The sequence below is a fragment of the Oratosquilla oratoria genome, chromosome 9, assembly GCF_046742065.1.
Source record: "Oratosquilla oratoria isolate Oo_2021 chromosome 9, ASM4674206v1, whole genome shotgun sequence".
NCBI classification, from domain to species: Eukaryota; Metazoa; Arthropoda; class Malacostraca; order Stomatopoda; family Squillidae; genus Oratosquilla; species Oratosquilla oratoria.
In genome coordinates, this window is record NC_134785.1 from 67,038,173 (window position 1) to 67,063,137 (window position 24,965).

General features: G+C 42.8%; 1 protein-coding gene across 2 annotated transcripts in view; it reads right to left on the bottom strand.

The window, feature by feature from the left end:
* LOC143028505 (tripartite motif-containing protein 2-like) overlaps positions 1-24,965 on the bottom strand; it is a 70,555-nt gene that overhangs the window by 7,843 nt on the left and 37,747 nt on the right. For both annotated transcript variants that reach the window (XM_076190698.1, XM_076190699.1), the window contains exons 4-15: positions 24,165-24,281; positions 22,233-22,391; positions 12,558-12,669; positions 11,556-11,713; positions 11,077-11,263; positions 10,581-10,767; positions 10,144-10,258; positions 9,641-9,925; positions 8,467-8,612; positions 8,075-8,171; positions 6,130-6,230; positions 5,331-5,494 (exon numbers count right to left, since the gene is read on the bottom strand). In XM_076190698.1, coding sequence (XP_076046813.1) covers positions 5,331-5,494; positions 6,130-6,230; positions 8,075-8,171; positions 8,467-8,612; positions 9,641-9,925; positions 10,144-10,258; positions 10,581-10,767; positions 11,077-11,263; positions 11,556-11,713; positions 12,558-12,669; positions 22,233-22,391; positions 24,165-24,281 — 1,828 coding nt within the window. The remainder of the gene's footprint in view (positions 1-5,330; positions 5,495-6,129; positions 6,231-8,074; positions 8,172-8,466; positions 8,613-9,640; positions 9,926-10,143; positions 10,259-10,580; positions 10,768-11,076; positions 11,264-11,555; positions 11,714-12,557; positions 12,670-22,232; positions 22,392-24,164; positions 24,282-24,965) is intronic.

Genomic DNA, 24,965 nt, shown 5'->3' on the forward strand with positions numbered 1-24,965 from the left:
CTGGCTGGTGAGGTTATTTAATGTTAGCTGGAGAAAGGGTAGAGTGCCGGAGAACTGGAGGAGTGCCTGTATAGTTCCACTTTACAAGGGAAAAGGGGACAAGTGTGAATGTAGTTGTTTCAGAGGGATTAGCTTGTTAAGTGTAGTTGGGAAGGCTTATGGGAGGATCTTGATTGAGAGGATTAGGAGAGGAACAGAGGGAGTAATTGGTGAGGAACAGTGTGGATTTAGGACGGGTAGAGGTTAGGTAGATCAGATCTTTGTGGCAAGACAAATATGTGAGAAAGCTATAGGAAAGGGGAAGGATGTTTTTTGGGCTTTTATGGATCTGGAAAAGGCTTACGATAGGGTAGACAGAAAGGCACTATGGAAGGTTATGCAGATATATGGGATAGGAGGAAAGCTTCTAGGAGCTGTCAAGAGTTTTTATGAGAGTAGTAGGGCTTGTGTCAGGATTAGAAATGGAGAGAGTGAGTGGTTCGAGGTAAAGGTGGGACTTTGTCAAGGATGCGTTATGTCGCCCTGGCTTTTCAACTTATACATGGATGGGGTAGTGCGAGAGGTAAATGCTAGGGTAGTGGGTCAGGGATTGGAGATGGTTAAAGAAAATGGAGAAAAGTGGGAGGTGAGCCAGCTGTTGTTTGCGGACGACACTGCGCTTGTGGCAGGATCAGAGGAGGGATTGAGGAAGTTGGTGACAGAGTTTGGGAGAGTGTGTGATAGAAGAAAGCTAAAGATAAATGTGGGTAAAAGTAAGGTGATGAGATGTACAAGGGGTGAAAGTGGCAGTAGTCTGGAAGTGAGCATTAAGGGAGAGCGACTGGAGGAAGTGGATAGTTTTAGATACTTGGGTGCAAATGTGGCAGGAAAGGGTGGAGTGAAGGTGGAGGTAGAATGTAGATTGAGAGAAGTGAGTAAATGCCTTGGTGGATTAAAAAGTGTAATGAGGAATAGACATTTGGGAATGGATGCTAAGAGGAGACTGTATGAAGGAATGATTGTGCCAACAGCACTGTATGGGGCAGAAACATGGAACATAAGAGAGGAAGAGAGAAGGCGTTTGAATGTGTTTGAGATGAGGTGTCTGAGAAGTATGATGGGGGTTACTAGGCTAGATAGAGTGAGAAATGAGGAGAAGAACGGGGGTGGAAAGGGAGTTGGGAGATAGGGTTGATGAAAGAGTATTAGGATGGTTTGGACACATGGAAAGAATGAGTGAAGATAGACTAGTAAAAGAGGTATGGAAGGCAGATGTGGGTGGAGTGAACATGAGGGGACGTCCTAGGATGAGGTGGATGGATGGGGTGAAGGGGGCTTTGGGGAAGAGGGGAAAGTCTGTTGAAGATGGACAGAAGAGGACAGAAGACAGGGGTGAATGGAGAATGGTTGTATATGGATGATGTTGTGATGCATGAGGTGGAATGGGCGGAGGGATGGGGGGTGAGGTAGTATGTGTGAGCAAAATTTGATGCAGCCTGAAGGGATTTCTCCCCATCTTCTCCTTTTATGCATGGGGGGACGGAGAGGGGGAGTCGCCGATTTAATGAAGCGGCCTTGCTGTGGATGTGCTGAGTCTTGCGACACTGCTTCTGACCCAGGGCAGTGGACAAGGTGCAGGGATGACCCATCATCTGGGAGGTGCTAAGATAAGAGGGAGGGTGGAGGGGTGTGGAGTGTATTCAGGGATGGAATGGGTGGGAATGATTTTATGCCTTTTCCTTTTTGGCTACCTCCCATGTAAGGGGGAAAAAGCCTTGGTATATGTGTATTATATTTCATCAGTCTATCACAGTGATTTCTGTCTACAAGGCTTAAGTTAGTTGCCACAAGGTACCACATTGTGGAGGGTATTGTTGAGTGTGGTTCCTATTAACCATTTGTATTTACATAACTGTAGTATACAGGAAAGGAACAATGCTCATTAGGTCCCATCTCCTACTCTCCAATTTATCATTGCTAGCTTCAAATTTGTATTCTGTAATTAGTGTTTATTTCTTCTGGCCAAAACCAGTGACTGCTACTGATCTTGCATGTTTAGTTTCTTGTTAATTTTCACTATTTGGTCCTTGATGTGTAGGCTGAAGGACATGTGCATATCAAAAGTGAGGCCTAGGATTTTAGGGCTTTTGTCCAACGGAATAAGTTGGACAATTAATTCAACTGGTGGATGTTTCTTTGATTCATGGTTGTCTGAGGAGTGTAATGTGACAGATGATTTGAGAGGGGAGGCTGCCATTCGGTTTTGTTTCAACCACTGTTATAATTTGTCTAGGTATGTCTACATATCTTTAGTAGCTCTTTTGTAGTTGCTTTACATAGCAATTGTTGTTTGGTCATCTGTACAGGCAAGAGATTTGATGTTATGTTCCGGATTTGGAGTAGGCAGGTCACTTGTGAAGAAACTGAATAGTGCAGGCTCCATAGGAGGACTCCATTGTTGTTATGTGTAGTAATAAAATGAAAATAACAGTAGTTGTGTTATCAGCAAGTTAAGCAGCAAAATTAGAAATGAAGTAAAATTACACAATTCTTAAAGCATTGGTGGCTACCATACAGTCACTACTGCATGATAATGTGCAGTCAATACCTCAGTATGGGAAGTAAGGAGCAGGGAGTCAAGACCCTTCATCCAAGAGGAGCTAATATGACAGGGACACAAATGGGTGACAGATGGGAATGGGATGGGTGAGAGTGGATGCACCTTAGCTAGCTACCTTCTTTATAAGGGAAAAGAAGCCTTGGTCCATAGATAGACAAAATTACAAATAGTGGGGTACCAGTAATATTATCAGCAGCAGAAGGAACAGGAGTCATAAGTGAAGTGAGAAAGATACATCAGGAGGAACTCAACTGCATCTGGAGCCTTCAACTGTGTGCTGTGTTCTGACAGCCAGGAAAGTGGTCATTACCAGTAGTTAACACAGCAAGAGTAACAGAAAAGTAGCAAAAGAAGCAGTAGTAGTGGTAAATGAACAGTAATCATGATCAAAGAAATAATAACTGCAATAGTGGTTGTTGTTGTTGTTGTTGTCGTTCCCTAGACTGTCTGTCCGAGCAGTCCCGTCTCTCCAAGGAAGGCCACAGCCGAAACTGGGTTTTCCCACAAATCCTTTATAGAGTGTATGTTGTGTTGTTTGCGTGCATGATTGTGTATAATGCAGTCTTCCATTATGTGTTGTATGGTATGGGGTGAAGTGTTACATCCTGGGCAGCTGTTCACAACACGGTCGTCCAGCCTCTTCTGGTAGCTTAGAAGTGCTGGGTGGTGACCGCATCGCAGTCTGGCCAAGTGGACTCTGTCCTTTCGTGGGAGAGAGGATTCAGAAGGGTGGATATCAGGGGGTCTGGCATGCAGCAGTGTGTTGTCTTTCAGTGTGTTAATGGAGCGGTGAGTGATATGATTATGAATATGTTTCCGGAGGCTGGTATTTGGTGGTTGTGGAGGAAGAGAAGAGAGTATCTGTGCGTAATAAAGGTCTTTGGGTGTAGTTTTAATGTTTCTTGGTGTGTGTGGGTGTTCTGCTATGTAGTGTAGCGGGTGTGATGTGTTTGTGGTGGCTGCAGCAAGTGTTTGTGTGCCTCTCATGTCGAGGTGGTCCTTGACTTTGAGGACTTTTGTTTCATGGTGTAAATGGTCTGTAGGTGATGTATTTGTGCAGCCTGTAATTGTTTTTAGGGCTTTGTTTTGTATGATTTGAAGGGTGTTGTGGTGTGTCTCACTGAGATTAGGAGCCCATGCAGGACTCGCATAATTCATCACTGAGCGTATGCATTGTTTGTATATTGTTATATTGGTTTCTTTGTTTTGTCCAAATGTTGTTCCAGTGATTGACTTAAGTGCGTTAAGTCTAGGTGTACATTTGTTTTTTATGTTTGTGAGGTGTTGTTTGAAAGACATGGATGTATCGTATGTTACACCAAGAATTTTCGGTGTGTTTGTGTGTGGTATTAGAGTGTTGTTGATGTAGAGATGAGGTATGTATTTGTGTTCTTTTGTCCAGTTGGTGAGAAGTGTTGCTGTAGATTTGGTTGGAGCTATTTTGAGTCTGTTTGTGAAGAACCATGTGTTGAGTGTGTCAAGGTAAGGCTGGATTATTTCTGCAGCTTTGTCTGTGTTATGATGTGTGCATGTGATTGTTATGTCGTCTGCGTAGGAAGAGATTTGTATTTCTGAGGTGTCTGGCGTGGGTAAGTCATGCATGTATAGATTAAATAATGTGGGGGATAGAACTGAGCCCTGTGGTACTCCGTTCTTAATGTTTCTGATGTGCGATGATTGGCCATTATATGACACATGAGCATTTCTGCCTGCCAGATAATTGGCCAGCCATCTTTTGGTGTTATTGTGCATGTCTGTGTTATATATTTTATTTGTTAGGTTGTGGCGGGGGATAGCATCAAAAGCTTTACTAATGTCCAATGTTATAAGAAGGGTTCTGTGGTGGGGCCTATCTGAATTGATGCCATCTAAAATTCTTTGTGTGAGGTTTGTCAGAAGAGTGTTTGTGGAGTGTAGTGGCCTAAAACCGTGTTGTGAGTCAGCAAGGGGAATATATGGTGTGACAAGTTTAAGTATTAGGCGTTCAATGACTTTAGAGGGGGTGCAGAGAAGTGTGATTGGGCGGTGCGATGTTGGGATTGTTGGGTCTTTGTTCGGTTTTGGAATGGTGATTATTTTACCATGCTTCCAGATGTCGGGTATAGTGTTGTGTGAATAGCTGTAGTTTGCAATGTTTGTGAGTGCGTGTATACCTTGTGGTCCAATGTGTTTTAGGTGGATGTTGCTTATGTTATCAGGGCCACAGGCAGATGAGTGCTTGAGATTATGCATTATGAGTTTTGTCTGACTGTCTATGAAGGGTGTATAGTCTGAGTCTGTGGGGAAGTCTTTCTTACGTCGAATGGTGCGTCGGTCGTCAGGGTGAGATGTAAGATGGCTCGTCTGTGCAAAATGACGTATGAGTGCGTTTGCTTGTTGTCTGTTTGAGGGTAGATTATCTGTTGTTGTGATTATTGCTGCGTGAGAGCGTGTAGTGTTAGTGTTGGATAGTGTGATGCTGTTGAGTGTTTTGTACAATTTGCTGGTGTTTGTTTTGTGATCAAGTGTATTGATAAAGCTTTGCCAATTTTGTGTTTTTTGTTCATGTATTTTATTGGCAATCACAGTGTTTAGTGTTTGTATTTGGTCTGCTATGGGAATGGATGGACTGGCTGGTGGTTGTAGGCATAGGTGAAATAATTGCAGAAGTAATAAAAATTATGTTAATGCAGCACTGACTCCATTGCATTCTTATGTCAGTGGGAAGTTTGCTTCTTTTAGAATGACTTACCAAGCAGTTTTCCATGTCCAAGCCTGCGAACATACTTGCCAGATGGTTCAAAGATAGACACCCATTTGTTCTCATAATCAGCTACAACATAATGACCATTAGGCAGAACTGACACGCCTGTAGGCCGCTGGAGCTGCCCAACATTTCGGCCACGAACACCAAACCTGTAAGGGAATAATATTGATAATACAATATTGTTATGATAAATAAATACCAACACTAATAACAATAACCAATGCCTGAAGTTTTACTGACTGGAAACCTATACTTCCACAATGGGTGGCAGAAATACTAGGGCACTCCTACTGATCTCTCTGGGAAAAAATGTTGGACTGTTGTCATTGGTGTATTAGTGTGTCATGTTTATATGTCACCAGCTTATAGTCGTAATCACCTCAAATCAATCACTCTCTCCATTTTTGGTCATCATACATACCCAACAACTAAAATTAAAATGTTATTAAGGAGCATGTCTGTTCAGCTTAGCTCTTCTTTATTGCAGTGATCAGAATGAATAAATAAAAATACTGTAAAAGGTAAGTTTTTCATAAATATTTCCATCCTTCAATTGCTTGTGATTTTCCTTAGGTGAATAAATTCATTTGGCTAGAAAACAGTAAAAGGTAACCACTTAAGAAAAGGGTTAGACAATATTTGATGTAATGCAAACAAAATTCAACTGTGTATCACACCAAGGTAACAAACTGACAATTATGCTCACAGTCCTGGGGTTGACCCTGTAGATGAAAATGAGATGAACCTTCCCACACACAAAGAACTGAATCATTTGAAACCTTACCTTAGCTTACACTCTCCACTGAGGGTGAACACCTGCACACACTGATTGTTCGAGTCAGCAACAGCAAGACGGCCATCCTTGATGCTTGAGAAAGCGATACCCTATAAGAAGTAATCAGATATCAACAGATATGAGAGATGAGCCTGGTATCACATGCAAAGAAAAATTTATTTACTTCATTCTTTCCTTACTGCATTGTGATAAATAAATAATAATAATAGCAATTATAATAATAACATACACATACATATACCAAGGGCTTTTCCCCCCTTTAACAAGGGAGGTAGCCAAAGTTCAAGGTATAAATCCACTCCCACCCATTTCATCCCCACATACTCCACTCCCACCCACCACCCCTCCCTCCCTCTTTCCTTGGCTCCTCCTGGATAACGGGTCATCCCTGCACCTCACCCACTACCCTGGGTCAGAAGCAATACAACAAGACACAGCAAGGCTGTTTCATTTAATCAGCAACCCCCCTCTCTGTCCCCTCATGCAGAAAATGAGAAGATGGGGAGAAATCCCTTCGGGGTGCATCAAATTATCATTCACACATAGTCCCTAATTCTCCCCATCCCCCACCCACTCCCTTCCATGCATCACAGCATCATCCATACATAACCATTATCCACTCACCCCTATCTTCTGTCTTCTTTCTTCCTTCCTCAACAGACATCCCCCTCTTTCCCAATGCCCCTTTTACCCCATCCATCCATCTCATCTTTCATTGTTCCCTCATGTTCACTCCATCCACCTCTGCCTTCCACAATTCTTTTACTATTCTTTCTTCACTCATTCTTTCCATGTGTCCAAACCATCCCAATACTCTTTTATCAACCCTATTTTCCAACTCCTTTTCCACCCCACTCTCCTCATCACCTCCTCATTTTTCACTCTCTTCAACCAGGGGCTGACAAAGGTCCTAGAGCCCTCTTATGAATTTCCCTGGGTGGAAATGTTGAATTGTTATATATGAGACTTATAAATGGATTGATTGATTAATTGTAGCTGAGTGATTTCCTTAATGTGGCTCAATGATGAATTATGTAAGCCCAACATGGACCCCTAATCTCACTAAGACACACCTCAACACCCTTCAGACCATATAAAACAAAGCCCTAAAGACAATTACATGTTGCACATATACACCTACAGACCATCTACACTATGAAACATAAATCCTCAATGTCAAGGATCACCTTGACATGAGAAACACACAAACACTTAATGCAGCCTCCACAAACACAGCACACCCACTACACTACATAGCAGAACACCCACATGCTAAGAAACATCAAAACAACACCCAAATACCTATACCACACACAAATACTCTCTTCTCTTCCTCCACAACCACCAGGCACCAGCCTCTGGAAATATATCCATAATCACATCACTCACTGCTCCATCAACAAACTGAATGAGAACACACTGCTGCATCCCAGACCCCCTGATATCCATCTCTTTGAATCCTCTCTCCCTGTAAGGACAAAGTCCACCTGGCCAAACTGCAATGTGACCACCATCCAGCCCTTCTAAGCTACCAGAAGGGGCTGCATGGTCTCATTGCAGATAACTGTCCAGGATGCAACACTTCACCCCATACCATACATCACATTATGGGTCTGCAATGTACACAATCATACATGCCAACAACACAATATACACACTATAAAAGATTTGTGGGAAAACCCCATTTCAGCCATGGCATTCCTTAGGGAGATAGGACTGCTCAGCCAGACAGCCTAAGGATTGACAACAATAACAACTCTGTGGCTCATATGAAGTTGGCAGCATCCACAAGCTAGACTCATAAATCCTTTAACATTCCCTATAAAAGTAAAATTGTGCACATGCTGCACATTATTCATTCACACACAAGAGTAATAATAGGAGAAAAGTATAACTATTCCCTAATTAGCAAAAAAATTATATAAAAAAATACCTGCGGATTGACAAACTCTCCCCGGTTTCGTCCACGACGACCAACTTTGAGCACCAGGTCATCCTCAATGGGATTTGTTCTTCGGGAGCAAGAAGATCTACGAGAAGAAAAGAAAAATCAAGTTTCCTGTGGCCTTTCCTTGGCTGTGCCACTGCAGGATGACACTTCATTTACAAGGTGCTGAGATGGGAAGGGTGTTACATGGGTTTTATCTACCATTTATAAAGTGGGTGTGTGTTCCAATTTTGCCACCCTCTTATAAGAAGAGAGGGCATTTGGTATATATGTAATAACATATACATATATTAAAGTAAGGGACAGAATACAGTAGCAATATATGACACGAAAATTTCAAAACACTAGACTATGATATCTTGAACATTTATTCTGACCTATGAGAGAGTGGTCTTCTCGATGCTCTTGATGCTTTCGATGTTCTTGTAGTAATCTGAGTGGAGTGGGAGGTCTGCCGACCAAGTTTTGGATTTGGCACACCGCGATCACTGCTGGCACTATCCTCCTCCATTACAGCCACAACCTATTTAGGACAAGAAAAAATATATAATAAAATATCGTATAATTACTTCCACAGTTCATCTCCAGTTCTAACTCTCAATTATTTCCTCCAGTTTATAAACAACCCACATAATCAAACATATGCTCCAGATATTCATGTGCTGTAGATATCATTCCATATTTTTTCACATGATTACATTCGACATTTTTATCAAGCTGATAGCTGTTCATTCCAGAAAGCCATGATTGAATACAGATACCAATGAGGAGGAGGAGGAGGCCAATATTAGTATGATGAGAAAAAGTTAAACAAGGGCAAGTTCTGGCTGTAAATAAACAATAGTATTTACTTGAGAAGGAAAAAAGGTGTTGATACAGAACAAGTAGAAAAGTAACTCAGCATTTCTCTATGAGCAGATATTTGCATGGCCACTGTGCAAACCCCAAGCCTTTCAGGTATTCTGGGCCCATCCAGTGCTTCAATCTTTTACTCAATTTCAGCTGACAGTCTGACCCTGTTATGCTAAGTACTGGACAACATTACATTCACTTATATCCATTTTGAGTCTCCCAAAAAATTTTATTCACAGTTTTTTATAATCTTCTTGAAAACAAGGGCCCATAGTCCCTGTGGGGACCCTATGTTCAGCTTAGTTAACCTTAGAAATAATAAGGCTCAGGAGATTTGTCTCTGACAGGCTAATGCTAAATGCCTTTGGCCCATAAGAGTAATTCTACAGTACAATGAATAATTATGTTAGTGTAAATCATTGTATTTCACTGCTACCAACCAGCACTTCTATCTTTGGGGACAATACTGCACTAAAGATTTTTTTTTTTTTTTTTTAATAGAAATGTCAAACAAAGGTGAATACTGTGTGTTGCTATATCATTACAAAAACAAGTGGAAAAAATACTTAATCTAGAGGACTTGTAAGAAGATAGTTCATGAGAAATACAGTTTCATTTCTATGAAGAAAACTTGCTTAGATAAAGTGGAAAATGAGTGTCAACAGAGAGGAAATCTTAAAATGAATTTTAACTTCATACCTTAAAGGGGCTTCCTTTGATATGTGTTCCATACAAAAGAATATTGATGTGGTACATGCCTTCACAAGGCAATGTGAAAGCTAGTTCATAGGTTCCATTATGGAGGTCCAGCACCTGGGGCTCACACACAATGCCTTCCTTAACCTCACTTTGCCCCAATGCAGGGTCCTTAGGTGAAGAGGCCCTTACAATGGTTGCCTTGATGTCAGCACTGCCTGCATCTGCCTTTTCTCCATGATAATCACGCGTCACCACTGTCACAATTGACTGGCGTCCAGCTGCAACCTAACACAACATCAACTTCTTAATAACGAATGACAATGTCTGAGTATCAGTAAAAGCTATTCCAAAGGCAACTTGACAAATCTTGAATCAAGAGCCATATTGAAGCAAGACATTTTTCTTTCTCATGAAATCCTCATATGAACCAATGTGAGCAACCTGATTCAAGATTTACTAAAAACTGACATATACATAAATGAAACTCAAGCTATAGTACGTACATGTTTGAGAGATTCGCCAGTTGCTATGGTCTGATGAGCCACTGCACTATTACTCTGGATCTCACCAACATGAACTAGTGCAGTTCGCAGGGGGTCAATGTTACCTACAGAGAACCTGCAACAAGATATACTATTAAATCATGTGACACACCCCCTATAACAAATAGATAAATGCATACATGTCAAAAGGCTTTTTCCCCTTGTAAAGGATGGCTGAGTAGGTATTTTTTGCGGGGATGTGCTTTAACTTAACCAACCCACTTTTAGGGCATTTGTGGCCTTTGTAATTATGAATGTATGAAATTTTCAAGTAGTCTCCTGCTGTGGTGAATCACATCCCAAATCCTATTCCTGTTCATTCAACTTCCTTTCCCCTGTGTCCTTGTCTTCTGTTCCCTTCTGGTAATCTTTACTTTATTACTCTCCCCTTTCCTTACTTGAGATGACTGTTCTCCCTGGGTGCCGGTAGGAGCTTGACATCAGCAAGGTCCATCAGCCGTTCCCCTAACTGCTTCTTGACTAGCACGACTTCCATGGCAGCTGAATGATTCAAGGCCTTCTCCATCAGCTCACAGCCACTCTCTACACCAGTAACCCAAGCTTCCAGCTCACCTTTCTGTTCAGCTGTGGAAGAAAATGTAAAGGGTTATGAATTCAGAAGCAGATGGATATTCAGTACTTCATGGCTGTGGCAGTTATTTTTGTGACTGTGAACCACCAATTGGAAGCCTAGTGGTTGTGTGAGATGGACATCAGAGAGAATCACCTCCCCAACACTCCTCTTTAAATCCCATCAACACCTTCACCCTTATCTGGAGGTGCAGGGGCTGGCACTGTTTCCAGATCAGGCCCAAGATATCTGTTTTAATCATTATTAAACACTACTACCCTATAATAAATAATACAATTCAGTTTCATTTAGCACACACTAACCTAGTGTCTTCTGCTTAAGAGATACCACTGTATTCAGAGTGTTGATGAGTGCTGTCTGTCGCTTGGCCAAGAGCTCATTTAGACTTTCAAAACAAGTTCGAATTTCCTTCTCTGCTTCCGCCCGGTGCTCCTCCAGGTTTCTCCAGATGTCTTGAATGTCACATATGCCTTCTTTGACACAAGGCAGCTGATGAATATAAGAATGGTGGTTACATGGTGGTAGTAATATACTGTAAGTGCAAAAAATTGTATTCTTCCTCAGTGCATCACATGACAAATTTCACTAGTTTGTCTACAGGCAGGGTCAAGTATCTCTCTTCATTTAGCCCATTTCCCTGACATCTTGACCACCTCTTTCTAGGCTCAAGTTTACACTGAACTCACCTTTCTCCATTCATATCCAATTTGCTTCCCAGTTGACCATTCTACCACTTCAACTCACACACCTTTGGGTCACACCAGACTCTAACCTGACTCACCTGCATGGTGACCCTCTCAATGAGCTGCTGCATGGCAAATTTCTGCTCCTCCATAGCATCGCTGAGACGGAGTGTGGTGTGGGTGCAGTGCTCAATATCTGTGCAGCTGCTGCATATGGCAGTTTCACAGTCTCGGCAGTAGAACCGTAATGTTTGGCCTGTGGGTAACAGTGACATTTGTATGCCTATATACTGTATACTTGTCAACTATAGGATTAGGAAGGCAAAGAAGAGGGTTAAGGAAAGAAAAGTGTTGAAATCTAAGGAATACAAGGGAATCTTGCTGGCCTCTTGGTGAGTGATTGTAGTGGAAAAAATAGGATATGTCTTATTCAGGTAGCTACAATGGTCATTGTTTGTGGTGGTCCTCCAAAACTGCTGGCATAGAGACTCGTTCTCTTGGCCATTTTCAAAACTCGTTGACTCCCTCACCTCCATTTGGAGGTGTAACTCCAAAAAACTGATACCTGGTCTTGGTACTGGGCCCAAGATCTTTATCACCTTCAACTATACTTCTTCCACCTTTCCACATAAGGAAGGCTGTCAACTGGCAATTGCTCTTCCTCCTACTACTTTCAACCAGTGATAAAGAATTACTGTACTACATCAATACAAGGGATGTCTAAAAGGTATGAAAAAATACATATTCGGTTTTCCATAAAAATGCATATATACTTGGAAAAGCTTAGAAGCTGATATATCCCATGCTAGAACAATTTAATTAAAATATAAATATGATAATCAGAAATTAAGGATATAGACCAAGTTGGAACCGTACATGATCTTGAGGTTAGGTATGATAGATAATTAATGTAATTACTCTTCTCTGCCCCTTAATCATCTATTGAACAGAGGTTCCTTTATACTGAACAAAAATATATGTTTACAAAAAGATTCTTTGTGTCCGATTTTGCAGTTGCTACATAAAGTTTAGCTGAGATAGTCCTTTCCCGAGTAAAGATTTTAAAAACTGGATAACGTTACTTATAACTGGAAACACACCTTGATGAGATGGACAGTATAGTGTGGTGGAATCTTCCTGGAAGCCATTTGAGGCATTACAAAGATCCACGTCCTGAACACTGACCAGACTGTGGCATTCACTCCCAGAATCCTGTAAGTGAAGTAAAGGTGAGACACGAGTGAAGATATAGCAGAGCACACTAAAATTCACAACTGTAACCCAAATAATGAAAACAAGGAAAATTAAGAATGGCACGTAAACACCGTACACGTCGGGCGCCTATGGCTACTAGGCGTATAAGCCGAGGCACAAGTGTTCGAGTTGCATTTTGTCAGCTTTTATTTTCAATGACATTGAGAAATGTAGAAATGTAAAATATATCATTTTGGCTTCGCAACTGTCGAGGTTTTGTCAAAAGACAATATGTTTCAAGTGTATTTCATTGTTTATGAAGTGTGGCTGTCCTCTGACTCGAGATAGACAAGACTCACCTCGCAAATTAATCTAGTTTAACATAATGGTAATTTCAGGCGTTTTCGGTAACAACATCGACTTCCACCAACGCCATCGCGTTGCATTTATTTCCCAAGTAGCAGACGAATGTCCACCAATGGGAACATGTGGTGACAATACCCAAATCTCCAATTCAAGGTGACCTCGGACAGTTCGACCGAAGCTCAACACAGCTTCGAAAAGGACTCACCGAACTATTCACTTGAGGTGTTGTCCCAGGGGCGAAGGGAGTCGGCGGCGACTGTAGCTTGGGTTCAACCGACGTCTCGACATTGCAAGCGATGGGACTCATGGCGTCGGTAAGCCTCAGCGTGTATGAGTAACGAACTTGCTCGCCTCTGGCAGGATGGACTTCAATCACTGACGCTTCTTCGAGTGGCAACCTGTTGACTTACAATGTCCACGGGTTCGTACCAGAAGCGACTTCTTGTGGCAATGCTAGTTCAATTCCTTTGCTAAGTTATCTTTCTTTGACCATTCAGCACCGCGTCCGTCTGTTTTCCCTCTTATTCCTATGCCTTTTTCTTATGCTTTATCCCTCGGGAGATGATATAGTCTTTAACATACACGTCCTTTGTTCTCACCCTGCTTTTGTCCGGCTGTTTTTAACATCGGCGCTTCGATCAGCCTTAGTTGTTTTTCTCTCCCTAGCGCGAACCGGATCTCCCAGGATAGAAACGTTTATTCATCTGATATGTGGAGTTCACTCAATACAGATCCACAATAAAAACTCGTACAAATATATATCATTTGAGTATTTTGTTTATTTATTTATCTATTATTTCTTTTGAGCAAATGAGGAGTCGGTGTGATCGATCACAACAGACTTTTGGTATGTTTTCGAATTGAGCACAAACGTTTAACACTTCTCTGAAATGCATCCCAAAGATAATTTTAATACGATGGAAGGAATTATTCTAACACAAATGTCAACGATTATTAACACAAACTCCCTAAGTTCTCACGAATAATACCTATATATCACAAAAAAGTTCACACAATTGGGTACATACACAAACGTAGGCCTACTTCCACGCAAACGCACGAGAACAATAAATCTAATTTTATCACTTGGCTCACATAAACTCAACAATAAACTTTGCAGTCAATAAATGCCAAACCGTCAAATAATAAACGACATCTACCGAATTCGTATTTACTACACCGAGTAGCGTGTCTGTTTTAACCCTACTCATCACACCATTCCTCTGAATCCGAGTGCTGGGTCCTACCTGCGCTGGAAATCCTAGCACGCAAGGCAAAGGTGATGACCCCGTTTCCAGTTATGTATACAATAGGAGTTCCCACGCCCTCTTCATTATACCAATCTGCCTCCCCCTCCTCCTCCTCCCCATCGCCCGGGGATTCACCCTCATGACCTGATTTCTGGTTCCCTCCCGTGCATGTTTTAGGCCACGCTAATTTCCATGATAGAATGCCAGTCTGTGTTTAGTGTGTGTGTGTGTGTGTGTGTGTGTGTGTGTGTGTGTGTGTGTGTGTGTATGAGTGTGTGTATGTGTGTGTGGGGGGGCGCATGTATGTATGTATATGTGTGTAGTATACAAGAAAGGGGCAACGCCCCTGGGGTCCTGTCTCTTTGCTTTAAATATATGTAAGCATATGTATATATGTGTATGTGTGCGTACGTGTGTGAGCGCGTGTGTATGTATGGGTGCGTACGTGTATGAGTGCGTGTATATGTATGCGTGTGCACGTGCGTATGCCAGTGTATGTGTACACTTGTGTCTGTGTGCGTATATGTATGCATGACATTGGGACACTGAGAGTGAGAGGGGGTTCAAATGATCAGTGCTGATGATCACAAAAAAAACATTAGGAGAAATGCACGCAACTCAGTCATAAACGTGTATGAATGGTCAGGAGGGCTGTTGTGTTTTTATGGTGTGTAGTTCACCAGCGCTTCTATACATAAGGACATCCTCGCGCCGAGAATGAAGCGAAGGAAGTGATACTGGGAGATTTAAAGATATCAGTCAGAAAAATTTGTTTGCTGGAGTGTAATATTGATGTTCAGATTCTTTTTTTATTTTTATTTTTTTGACACTGGGGAGATTTGATTCTGAGTGAGGCAAAGATAATTAATGGAAGCGAGGTCAATGGGGACGAGTTAAGGGAAATGGACAGAAGTGAAAGAAATATTAATTTATATTGGAATGAGAATGCACTAGAAAATAATGAAACAATGAAGAAATTGTCTTACTGAACGGAGAGATCATATGCGCCACCAAGATTTCGAGAATAACAGGAAGAAACTCCAGGTGGACCAAGGATATACAAATATTTTTCAATAAGAAAGAGAAGTCAATGTAGACTACATTAACAAGGGAAGATAAAAAGCTAGAAAATGATAAGAGTAAAAAAGAAGAAAATAGTGGCCAGGTTTGTGAGAATGAAGAAACGAGGGCAAGGATAGACTGGGAGGGAGAAATGCTAAAAGGCTAAAAGAAAAGAGAAGACCTCGTTCTGAACAAGAAAAGAGCAAGAAGAGGTTAAAGAGGAGAAACGAGGACAGTAAATTGGCCCTGGGGAAGTAATGGCGACGTGGGGTAATCATCTTAGGAACCTGTTGAACTAAGAAGTTTGAAAAGGAATCTGGGGCACAGGAAGCAGAGGGGGAACTGAAAGAAAACATTTGCATAAAAGAGACGTGCAAGGCTGCGGGAATTTACAGAATATTGGGGTAAGTATTACTGAAACGAGGTCAATTGACCTCCATTTGTCTTTCTGAAGTCCAGAAGGAAGGGGAGAGTGCTAGAGGATCGGAGGAAAGCATATATAGGGCACAACTACAAAGATCATAAGATAAAGCAAAGTAATATCATATACACATACTTGTGTGTGTGTGCGATTCACCATAGTCTTTGGATCACGTGCTGGACTTGTGATCAACAGCTATTTCCCTCCCGGAAAAGAGCTCAAACCTCGTATATGACCGATCTATGGGTAATGCTGTGACCTTACACGCACACACAACTCCCCGCCCACGAGTTGGAGTAACAACCCGCAGCGTAGCGATACTGAACTTATTTCAACCCTGGGCGGGATTCGAACCCGGACCTTCGTAGTGGCAGCCGGGAACTCTACAAACTGCACCACGTGTATGTGCGTGTGTAATGGTTGATGATACCTGAGGTTATGGTGAAACCTTGCCATTGTTATTTTGTAAATACATTTCAGTATATGTTCGCTTCGTAACGCTGTTCTTCCTCCCGTAGATAAAAAGTTGGCTACGAAGACCTTTAATACTTTGTTGTGTTATTTCAATTCTGGCAAAAATAAATAAATAGATAAACAATAGAATAAAACCGAATAAACATTGCGTGTGAAACAATTTTGTTCTTTCAGTCCGGGTCGGTCCAATTATTTTCTTTTCTCTAATCCTCCCCGTCGTTGGAGGCGATTCCTCTCCTGTGCGTTTCCCCTACGACGTGTACTGTCGTTGCCCGCACCATCGCATTCGCAGCAACAATATTCATTAAAATTAGTTCTCAAAATCGCTTCCATTATTCCTGTCATCAATGATACAATAATCCTAGATATTACTTGTACCATCAGTATCAACACCAGCACCGCTTTGATCACCATCAGTCACCATTTACACGACTTCCAACATTAACCCTTCCACTACCGTTGTCACCGTAGCCATCAACATGATCACTAAATCACCATTATAATCATCATAACACAACAACAACAAAATACATATCTGACACATGTTAGTGGTTAGACGTGAACCCCATACTCCCTTGGTCAGACATCTCCCTAGGTCCTGTCGACTTAGAGGGGGTTTACACTCTAACGCTTCGTCGAACGCGGTTCGACAGACACGTGTTTAAAGTGACGTGTGAACGTGTGAACGGGGTATTTGGGGTTTAACCAACGTGTTCGACAACCAAATACCCCGTTCACACATCTCTTTAAACATGTGTCTGTCGAACCGCGTTCGACGAACCGTCAGACAGTGAAAACACCCTCTTAGGTGCATGGCGTCTCCATCCCCTTCCCGCCCAAGGCTTGAGCATCGGTTTTCCCCCACAATTCTGGCGGTGCAGCCGTATCGACTTTCTGTCCACCAAATATATTATTCATAAAGTGGACTCTACTACATCCTCCTCCTCCACCTCTTCCACCCACTCATCCTCCACTTCTAATTCTGTATGCTACAGCTTCGCCACGTGTTAATTTTTTCCCCCTTTGCCTCTTCTCGACCCCTCCCTACTTTAGCCACGTTTTTTTTCCCTCGTCTCTCCAAGCCCTTCCGGTTACCACTGTGCCTCGCTCCAAAGCCATTCCCTCCGGTTCTTTACAGCATTAGGTTGGGCGAATACAAACATGGTACCCCTCTAATCCAAGCATTCGCCTTTCCGAATTCGTTTGCAAACTCGAGCTGGCTGGATGTTCGTCTCACTTCCTGCTCCTCCTCCTCCTCCTCCTCCTCATGATCCTCCCTCTCCTCTTCTCCCCTGGACATAACCCCTCCCTTGTTTTTTTTTTTTCAATTATTCCGTTCCCCTCACCATCATCACCACTCCTTACCTCCTCCTCCTCCTCCCGTTCTCCTCTCCTCTTCCTCCTCCTCCTTCTCCTCAGTTGTCCCCCTCTTCCCTGAATATCTTCCCTTTAAGTTCCAGAACCTCCGGGGTCATCTGGCAGCCAGCATCAGCCTGCATGTTTCCTGGTAGGTCCGTTCTTTTTTCATTTCCTTCATGGATGATGATCTTTAACGAATCCCAGAATCCCATATGGATGGGATCAGAAGCAGTCACTGGCCAGTACCAGTGGACCTCCAGTACTGGTCTCCTGGTAGGAATACTGGCCAACCGTACTGCGAAACAATTAAGAGTATTCATGAACGGGTAGGAAACTTCATGAGAACCAATTCACAGCTGTATTCCACCTGTGCATAAGGTCGTAAATAGCAACCAAGGAACTTCCTCGGGGTCTTGGGATTTCGTTCAAGAATGTCCTCTTGGCCGGTGGGGGGGCACAAGTGAAGCAATCACTGCCTAATCGAATGCACGGTACCAATCGAACGCGAACTACACACTCTATTGGATCAACCACTCCACACGCCGCCTTGACGATAACTGACATCACACCACAACCACCACCACCACCTCCACCACCACACTGCTAACGTCGACCGCCACACTGCGCTTGCGTACATGTCACTTTATCGATTACTCATTTTTACGCTTTTATGTTCCTTTTTCTGTGTGTTTCTTCTTCGTTTCTCGTCTTTACCAGACTCTCCTGTTCTACTTTGTTTCTTTGATTCATTTACCTTCTCACACTATTGCTCATTTCTCTGTCGCTCTCAGCAACTTGGTCCGTTTATTTATCTTACACGTGTAGGCTTTTCGCAGCCAGTTGAAGTGCATTTCGAAGAATTTCACTGTTTTCCCGATAATCGACTTCAGTCTGGCCATGCATCCAGTGTTTCAGGCTTGTCTAGCCTAACGTTTCCGGCTGGTGGGAACCGTCGCTGCTTGGGCAGTTGACATGACCATCAGCTTAAATTGCTTCTGTGTGGTCATGTAGTTTCTGCCACGGTGCACTAGAATATCTTCAGCAAATTTTCGGGGCATGTCTTCTGGACATATGTGTGGCGTGTATATTTCTTTATTCTATGGTGGTTCTGTTTCTAAAGGATTTATTGAACTGGTGTTTTAGGAAATTAATATTATCAAAGACTAAAAAAATTCTGTTCATTTAACATTAATATACTTTTTACATTTTCCCCCATGGAAGCAATGCTTCACATATAAATAAATAATAAAATAAAGAAATATAAAAATAAAGAGACCGAAAGCATATGCTGTAATGCCCTTCGAGACCGCAAAAATAATGACCAGATTAAGTTATCTGGTGCACGTAGGCATCTACACGACACTCCTCCCATTGTCTGTCCTGGGACTGTCTGCCCGACTGTCTATCCCCTTTAATGTCTATAACGGCGATGCATTGTCTACATGAATAGAAGCGCTGGTGAACTGTCAGGCACGAAATGCAATTGAATGTCCATATGCCAACTTTTTATTCCACTCATATATATACTTTTTTATTTCAAATTTCAAAATGTGGTTTAGATCCTAGAATGATTACAGTGAATTTGTGAGAAATTCTTCTTAATTGGAGGCCTTCTACGTCAGAGATCAGATTGATAAGTCACTCAGTCTCCTCCCCTTCCAGCCGATGACGTAAAACGAAAAACCTGCTGTGAATGGTCACGACAACCGTGATAAATCATTCACGGCGACTTTCGGTTTTACGTCATCAAGGGGGCGGGGTCTTGATTGGCTGATATAAGTCCGGCCTACACGCAGCTACTCTCTCCCGTTTCCTCTTCGTATACATTCAGCTGCTTCAGCATTGCATTTGTTTGAATAGTTTAGTTTATTTGACCATGTAGCTTCTTTGGTACCATAGTTTCATTTTCCTTCTTTCGTACTTGAACCGTTGCCTTGTTTTGCTTTGACTTAACTTGCATTTCCTCCCTTACCTACGGGAGAAGTCTTCGGATAACCGACTCTGTTTCGGTTCTCTCCATCCCTCCTAGCCAAGATCTCTGTAACAGGATTCCCCACCCAAGTCCTCAATGTTGTCAGTCCGTATTCTCTTCTCTCTGTCTCTTCTCTTCTTCCCCTATCTCACCGTACTTTGTAAGAACGGTCTCTGCATGGTCACTGGATCATAATACAATTATCACACCATCTCTCTCTCGTCAAGTATATTTAATTCTCTCTGGGTCACGGTCTGAGGAGGTTTTCATGGAGGTCAGCGTGGTGCTGGGGGACGGAGGCACGGACCTGCTCGTTTGTGATGAGGTTAAGGTAAGAGATCCCTGAGATGGTGTGGTAATGTCTTAATTTGGCCAACTGCATCTTCCTGTTCAGTGAGAGCTCAAGCCTTGCATGCATGCAGGTGATGCGGAGCCTACGCCAGGAGGCGCTGAGTAGTTACGGCCGAAGCAGTCACTGCTGGGAATCGAAGAGGAGTGCGTGATTCGAACCCAACACTTAGTGAATGCGAGACCAGCACGCTTACGATTACGCCACCAGTGCACTTTGGATGCAGGAAGATGGCGAGTGCCACTGCATGCAGAAGCCTTTTATATTTCATAGTGATGTTGTTCTTTGGATCGTTAAGTCATTGCTTATACGACTTCTGAGGTTTTATGGTTGAGATTCTACATCAGTGATGACTGTCCCCAAATATTTGAATTGCTCAATTATCCCAAGGTTCTGCTCCTGGGCTGTGATGTCTTCTGTAATAGCACTCTTGGCACTTGCCATAAACGTGTTTTTTAATGTGATTGTTTCCATGACAAACTCTTTAGAGGCTCTTTCCAAATGGGTGACCAGACTAGCCAACCCGCCTTCCCTTCCTACTGACCCACCGATGTCGTCACCATACGGGAGGTTTGTGATGTTTCTTCTCAGATAAAGAATGTGTGTACCTAATCTAGGGGCCTTGTTCATGGTTTCTAGAGAAGATACAGAAGGGATAAGGACCAATTATCTATCCAGCTCAACGGGCGAGGTCTTCTGTTCTCGTTCTGTTCTCGGGCCTCCTGGAATCGCCTCCGACTCCGTTGCCACGTCACGGATGATTGATCGGGAGGTCCAGCCACTCATGAGAGCGCTCGGTGGTGGTGGTGTCGTCTGCAGACGCCTCGACCGCTCCAGCAACGACTCTTCGAGTGCAAGGTTTGACCACAAGACCTGACTGAGGTTTTCCACGAACTCAAACGGGTTTCCTTGCGTCAACCGGGTGGGCCACAGGGCTCGACCTGAGTTCGGTGCTTGAGTTCGGCGGAAGAACTCGGCGAGACTCCACCCGTTCCGGCGAGTTCTTCCGGGTGTTCTGATAAAAGAGTTTGTGGGTTTGACCCTTTCGCTGTGCTTTACGACCTCGAGTGTTTATGTCGGCTGTCGCCAGGTGATTTTATTCAACCGATAGGGGCTTCCCCCAACACACACCTCCGCGGAGACAGGGACAAGTTAAACTGTCACGAAACTAATTAGAGTAAAGAAACATGGCTGTTGAGTCTGCTAGTTTCGTTCTCCCCTTCTCAATTTAAACAAAGCTTTACAATTTTTTAAAATCCATTTATCCTCAAATGAATGTACATGCTATTCTGAATACAAATTAAACTGGATACATGTTCGCACTGAAGAACTGTGTTACCCTGTCAATGCAATCTAGCGTATACACGCACACACACACACACACACACGCACACACACACACACACACGAGAGGTCATTTGTCAATTTCAAGTCCCGAATCGTCACATTATAACCATGAGAGGAATCCAGGTGCACCAGTGTCCACTGCATTTCGTGTTTCGTTGACCTGGGTTCGAGCCCCCAGTGGATACCAACGACTGCGCCCCCCCACCCGCCCGCCCGCTTGCACCGGCGACCCGAACGAACTGAGTAAAGGTGATGTATTCGGCTGCAGTAGAGCATCTGCTAGCTTGAGCTCCTCTCTTTATTTATTCATTCATTCATTCGTTCGTTCGTTTCATTATTTACTTATTCATTTGCGCATTTATTTGTTTTTGTCTGTTTTCTATCTGATTCATTCATTTATTAATCTATTTTCAATATTTTAATTACCTTTGGGTCAGACAAGTCTTGTAGCAGACGTTCTTCTTGGTTATACATCTACTTTAGTTCTTATTTGTTATTCAAGTACTCATAAATGTGTGTATATCACTCCATAGATATACTTTGTATACTTATGTACTTCTTTGCCACAGATGAAGTGCCATATATGGGTAATACGTTCCTGTAATTTTTACCAAGAGCTCAAATGACTCACTAGAAGCCTCTTACCTCCAACTGACACCAAAAGCAGAGCTGGGCGCGTTCCTTGGTGCGTTCCGCTTTAGTTTGGCCGCGGTTAGTGTTCCCAACCTATTAAAGCTTAAGAGACAGGTTCACGCCGAAATAAATGTCCGGTAGGCCACATACTATACCAAAGACAAATTTCGTTGGCCACATTCAAAAGGTAGGCCACATACTATACCGGCACCTATATTGCTTTAATTGTTTGGGAGCGCTAACCGCGGCCAAACTAAAGCGGATCACACCTAGGAACGCGCCCTGTTCTGACCCAAAGACATTCCCCCACATGCCTCCTACAGCGCCTCCTTCTGGTGCCCCTCTTACCTGGGTGTGTGTGGCTGCGCAGGCACTGCAGAGATATGTGTGGCACTCCTGGCACTGGGACGTGGTGGTGCCCTGGCAGTCGCCGCAGGTCAGCGAAGGAGCGCTGCCCAGCGAGTCCATCACGCCCTGGACCCATGTATTCGACTGAAGACCCGAGACCTGTGGCAGGAGAGGTTGCTGGCGCGTTAGCAAATGAGAGGGGTAAACGTGGGACTCGTTAGAAGATAAGAGGAGTAAATGAGGGGTTCGTTGGTAAATACGGGGTTTTAAATGAAGGGCTCGTTAGTAAATACGGGGTTTTAAACGAAGGGCTCGTTAGTAGACAAGAGAAGTTTATAAGGGTCTCGTTAGTAGACAAGAGAAGTTTATAAGGGTCTCGTTAGTAGACAAGAGAAGTTTATAAGGGTCTCGTTAGTAGACAAGAGAAGTTTATAAGGGTCTTGTTAGTAGGTAAGATAATGAAGGGTTCGTTAGTTAATAAGAGAATCAAACGAAGGGCTCGTTAGTAGACAAGAGAAGTATGCGAGGGTTTCGTTAGTAGGTGAAGGGATCGTTAGTAGGTAAGACTGTTAAATGAAGGGCTCGTTAGTAGGTAAGATTGTTAAATGAAGGGCTCGTTAGTAAATAAGAGAATTAAACGAAGGGCTCGTTAGTAGACAAGAGAAGTTTATGAGGGTCTCGTTAGTAGGTAAAATTATTAAATGAAGGGCCCGTTAGTAGACAAGAGAAGTTTATCTTGTTAGTAGGTAAGATTATTAAATGAAAGGCTTGTTAGTAAATATGAGAATTAAACGAAGGGCTCGTTAGTAGGCAAGAGAAGTATGCGAGGGTCTCGTTAGTAGGTAAGAATATTAAATGAGGGAGGTCGTTAGTAAATAAGGGTAAAAACTTAGGGGCTTGTTGGTATATAAGAGTGGTAAATGTGGGGCTTGTTAGTAGATATGAGGGGTAAATGAAAATCAGTGGCTCATTTACTACCAACGAGTCTCTGAGAGACTCGTTGGTAGTAAATGAGGGCTCGTTAGTAAATAAGTGTAGTAAGTGAAGGGTTTCAGACAGAATAGTATGAAAACTTAGTACAAAAAACTCAAGTATTTTATAAATAAAAAAATAACGAAATGATAATTTTCAGAAATACATAAATAGAGATGATCCTGGTGGATTGAGGAGACAGTTAATTTGATAAAAAAAGATCAAGCAAGGAGTTCATCACGACTGCCAATACTTTCCAGGATACTGCCTGGAAGGGAGGCGACGTGACAGTAGACTACCCCCACGTGACTGCTGGCTGACGTGCAGGTTCAGATCGGCTTGATCTGACCTGCTGGAATGTCCCCCGCATTCCTGGGACATTACGACACATCGCCGGAAGTCAGCAACTGCAGCAGTAGGTGTTGTTGTTGCTGTTGACTTCCGGTCACTCGTGGGGGGGGGGGGGTCCGGCCACACGGCGTTCACGAAAGCTGAGTCCATCAGGGATCACTCTTGGGCCCGCTTCGCAAATTCCCACCACCTGGAATCTGTTCACGGTGTGTGTGTGTGTGTGTGTGTGTGTGTGTGTGTGTGTGTGTGTGTGTGTGTGTGTGTGTGTGTGTGTGTGTGTGTGTGTGATTCACCATGGTCTTGGATCACGTGTTGGACTCGTGATCGACAGTTATTACCCTCCCGGATGAGAGCTCAGAGCTCATATATGACCGATCTATGGGTAATGCTGTGACCTTACACGCACACACACACAGTGTGTGTGTGTGTGTGTGTGTGTGTGTGTGTGTGTGTGTGTGTGTGTGTGTGTGTGTGTGTGTGTGTGTGTGTGTGTGTGTGTGTGTGTGTTTTCCTACTGAACGCGTTCATGTCACTGTGTACCTTACACATGCGCGTATATGTGGAATAGTGTTATGCGAAGACCCAGTACTTCATGTATGTACTACTCACGCCTTCCTTCGGCAGGATGGACTGCTGGCGACACACGGGGCAGGTGAGCGTGAGAGACTCAGCAGGCGTGTAGCTTATGAGGCACTGTTCACAGAAGGTGTGAAGACAGGGCAACACCTGTAGGAGAACAAGAAGAACAATGAGAACACGTTAAGGCACGAGGTAACTTGTCCACATCGTATTAATGAGGTTCTCTGAAATTAACTAAAATATTTATACTTTTTTTTCAACTTTTGCCAGGTTCTTGTTCCCAAGGTCACTATGAAGATATTTTAATATAAAAATCATCACGATAGTTAACAGCTGACAAGAAAATGTTTATAGAAGGTTCAAAACAAGATCCTAGTATATATGCATTTTCTTAGAAAATAGATAAATGAATAAATGAATAAATAAATATGTAAATAAATAAAATAATGTGGGGGGGCTCTTCCTTTGTGCCCTAAAGCATGTGCATATCATGTTCCAGCACTGACTTCTATTAATACTAGTGTCACTATAACTATGACTACTACTGTTACTGCATCTACTGGTGCTGATAGTATTACACCTACTAACACCACTTTTACTACTAATTTTGATGTTTGTTACCACTAATATATACTCCTCCAAAATGGACTCCAAATCGCCCTCATAACCATTCTTATCTCCAAAACGGTTTGTCTTGTCTACACTAATGCAAAAGCTAACATGTCTAAATTACTTAGGTCTCGTATTTCTCTATGGCTCCCAACTGGTCTCTTTGTGTGTGAAATTTTATTTCTAAGCTAATTTATGAAATATCGACTTTTTTGTACATGT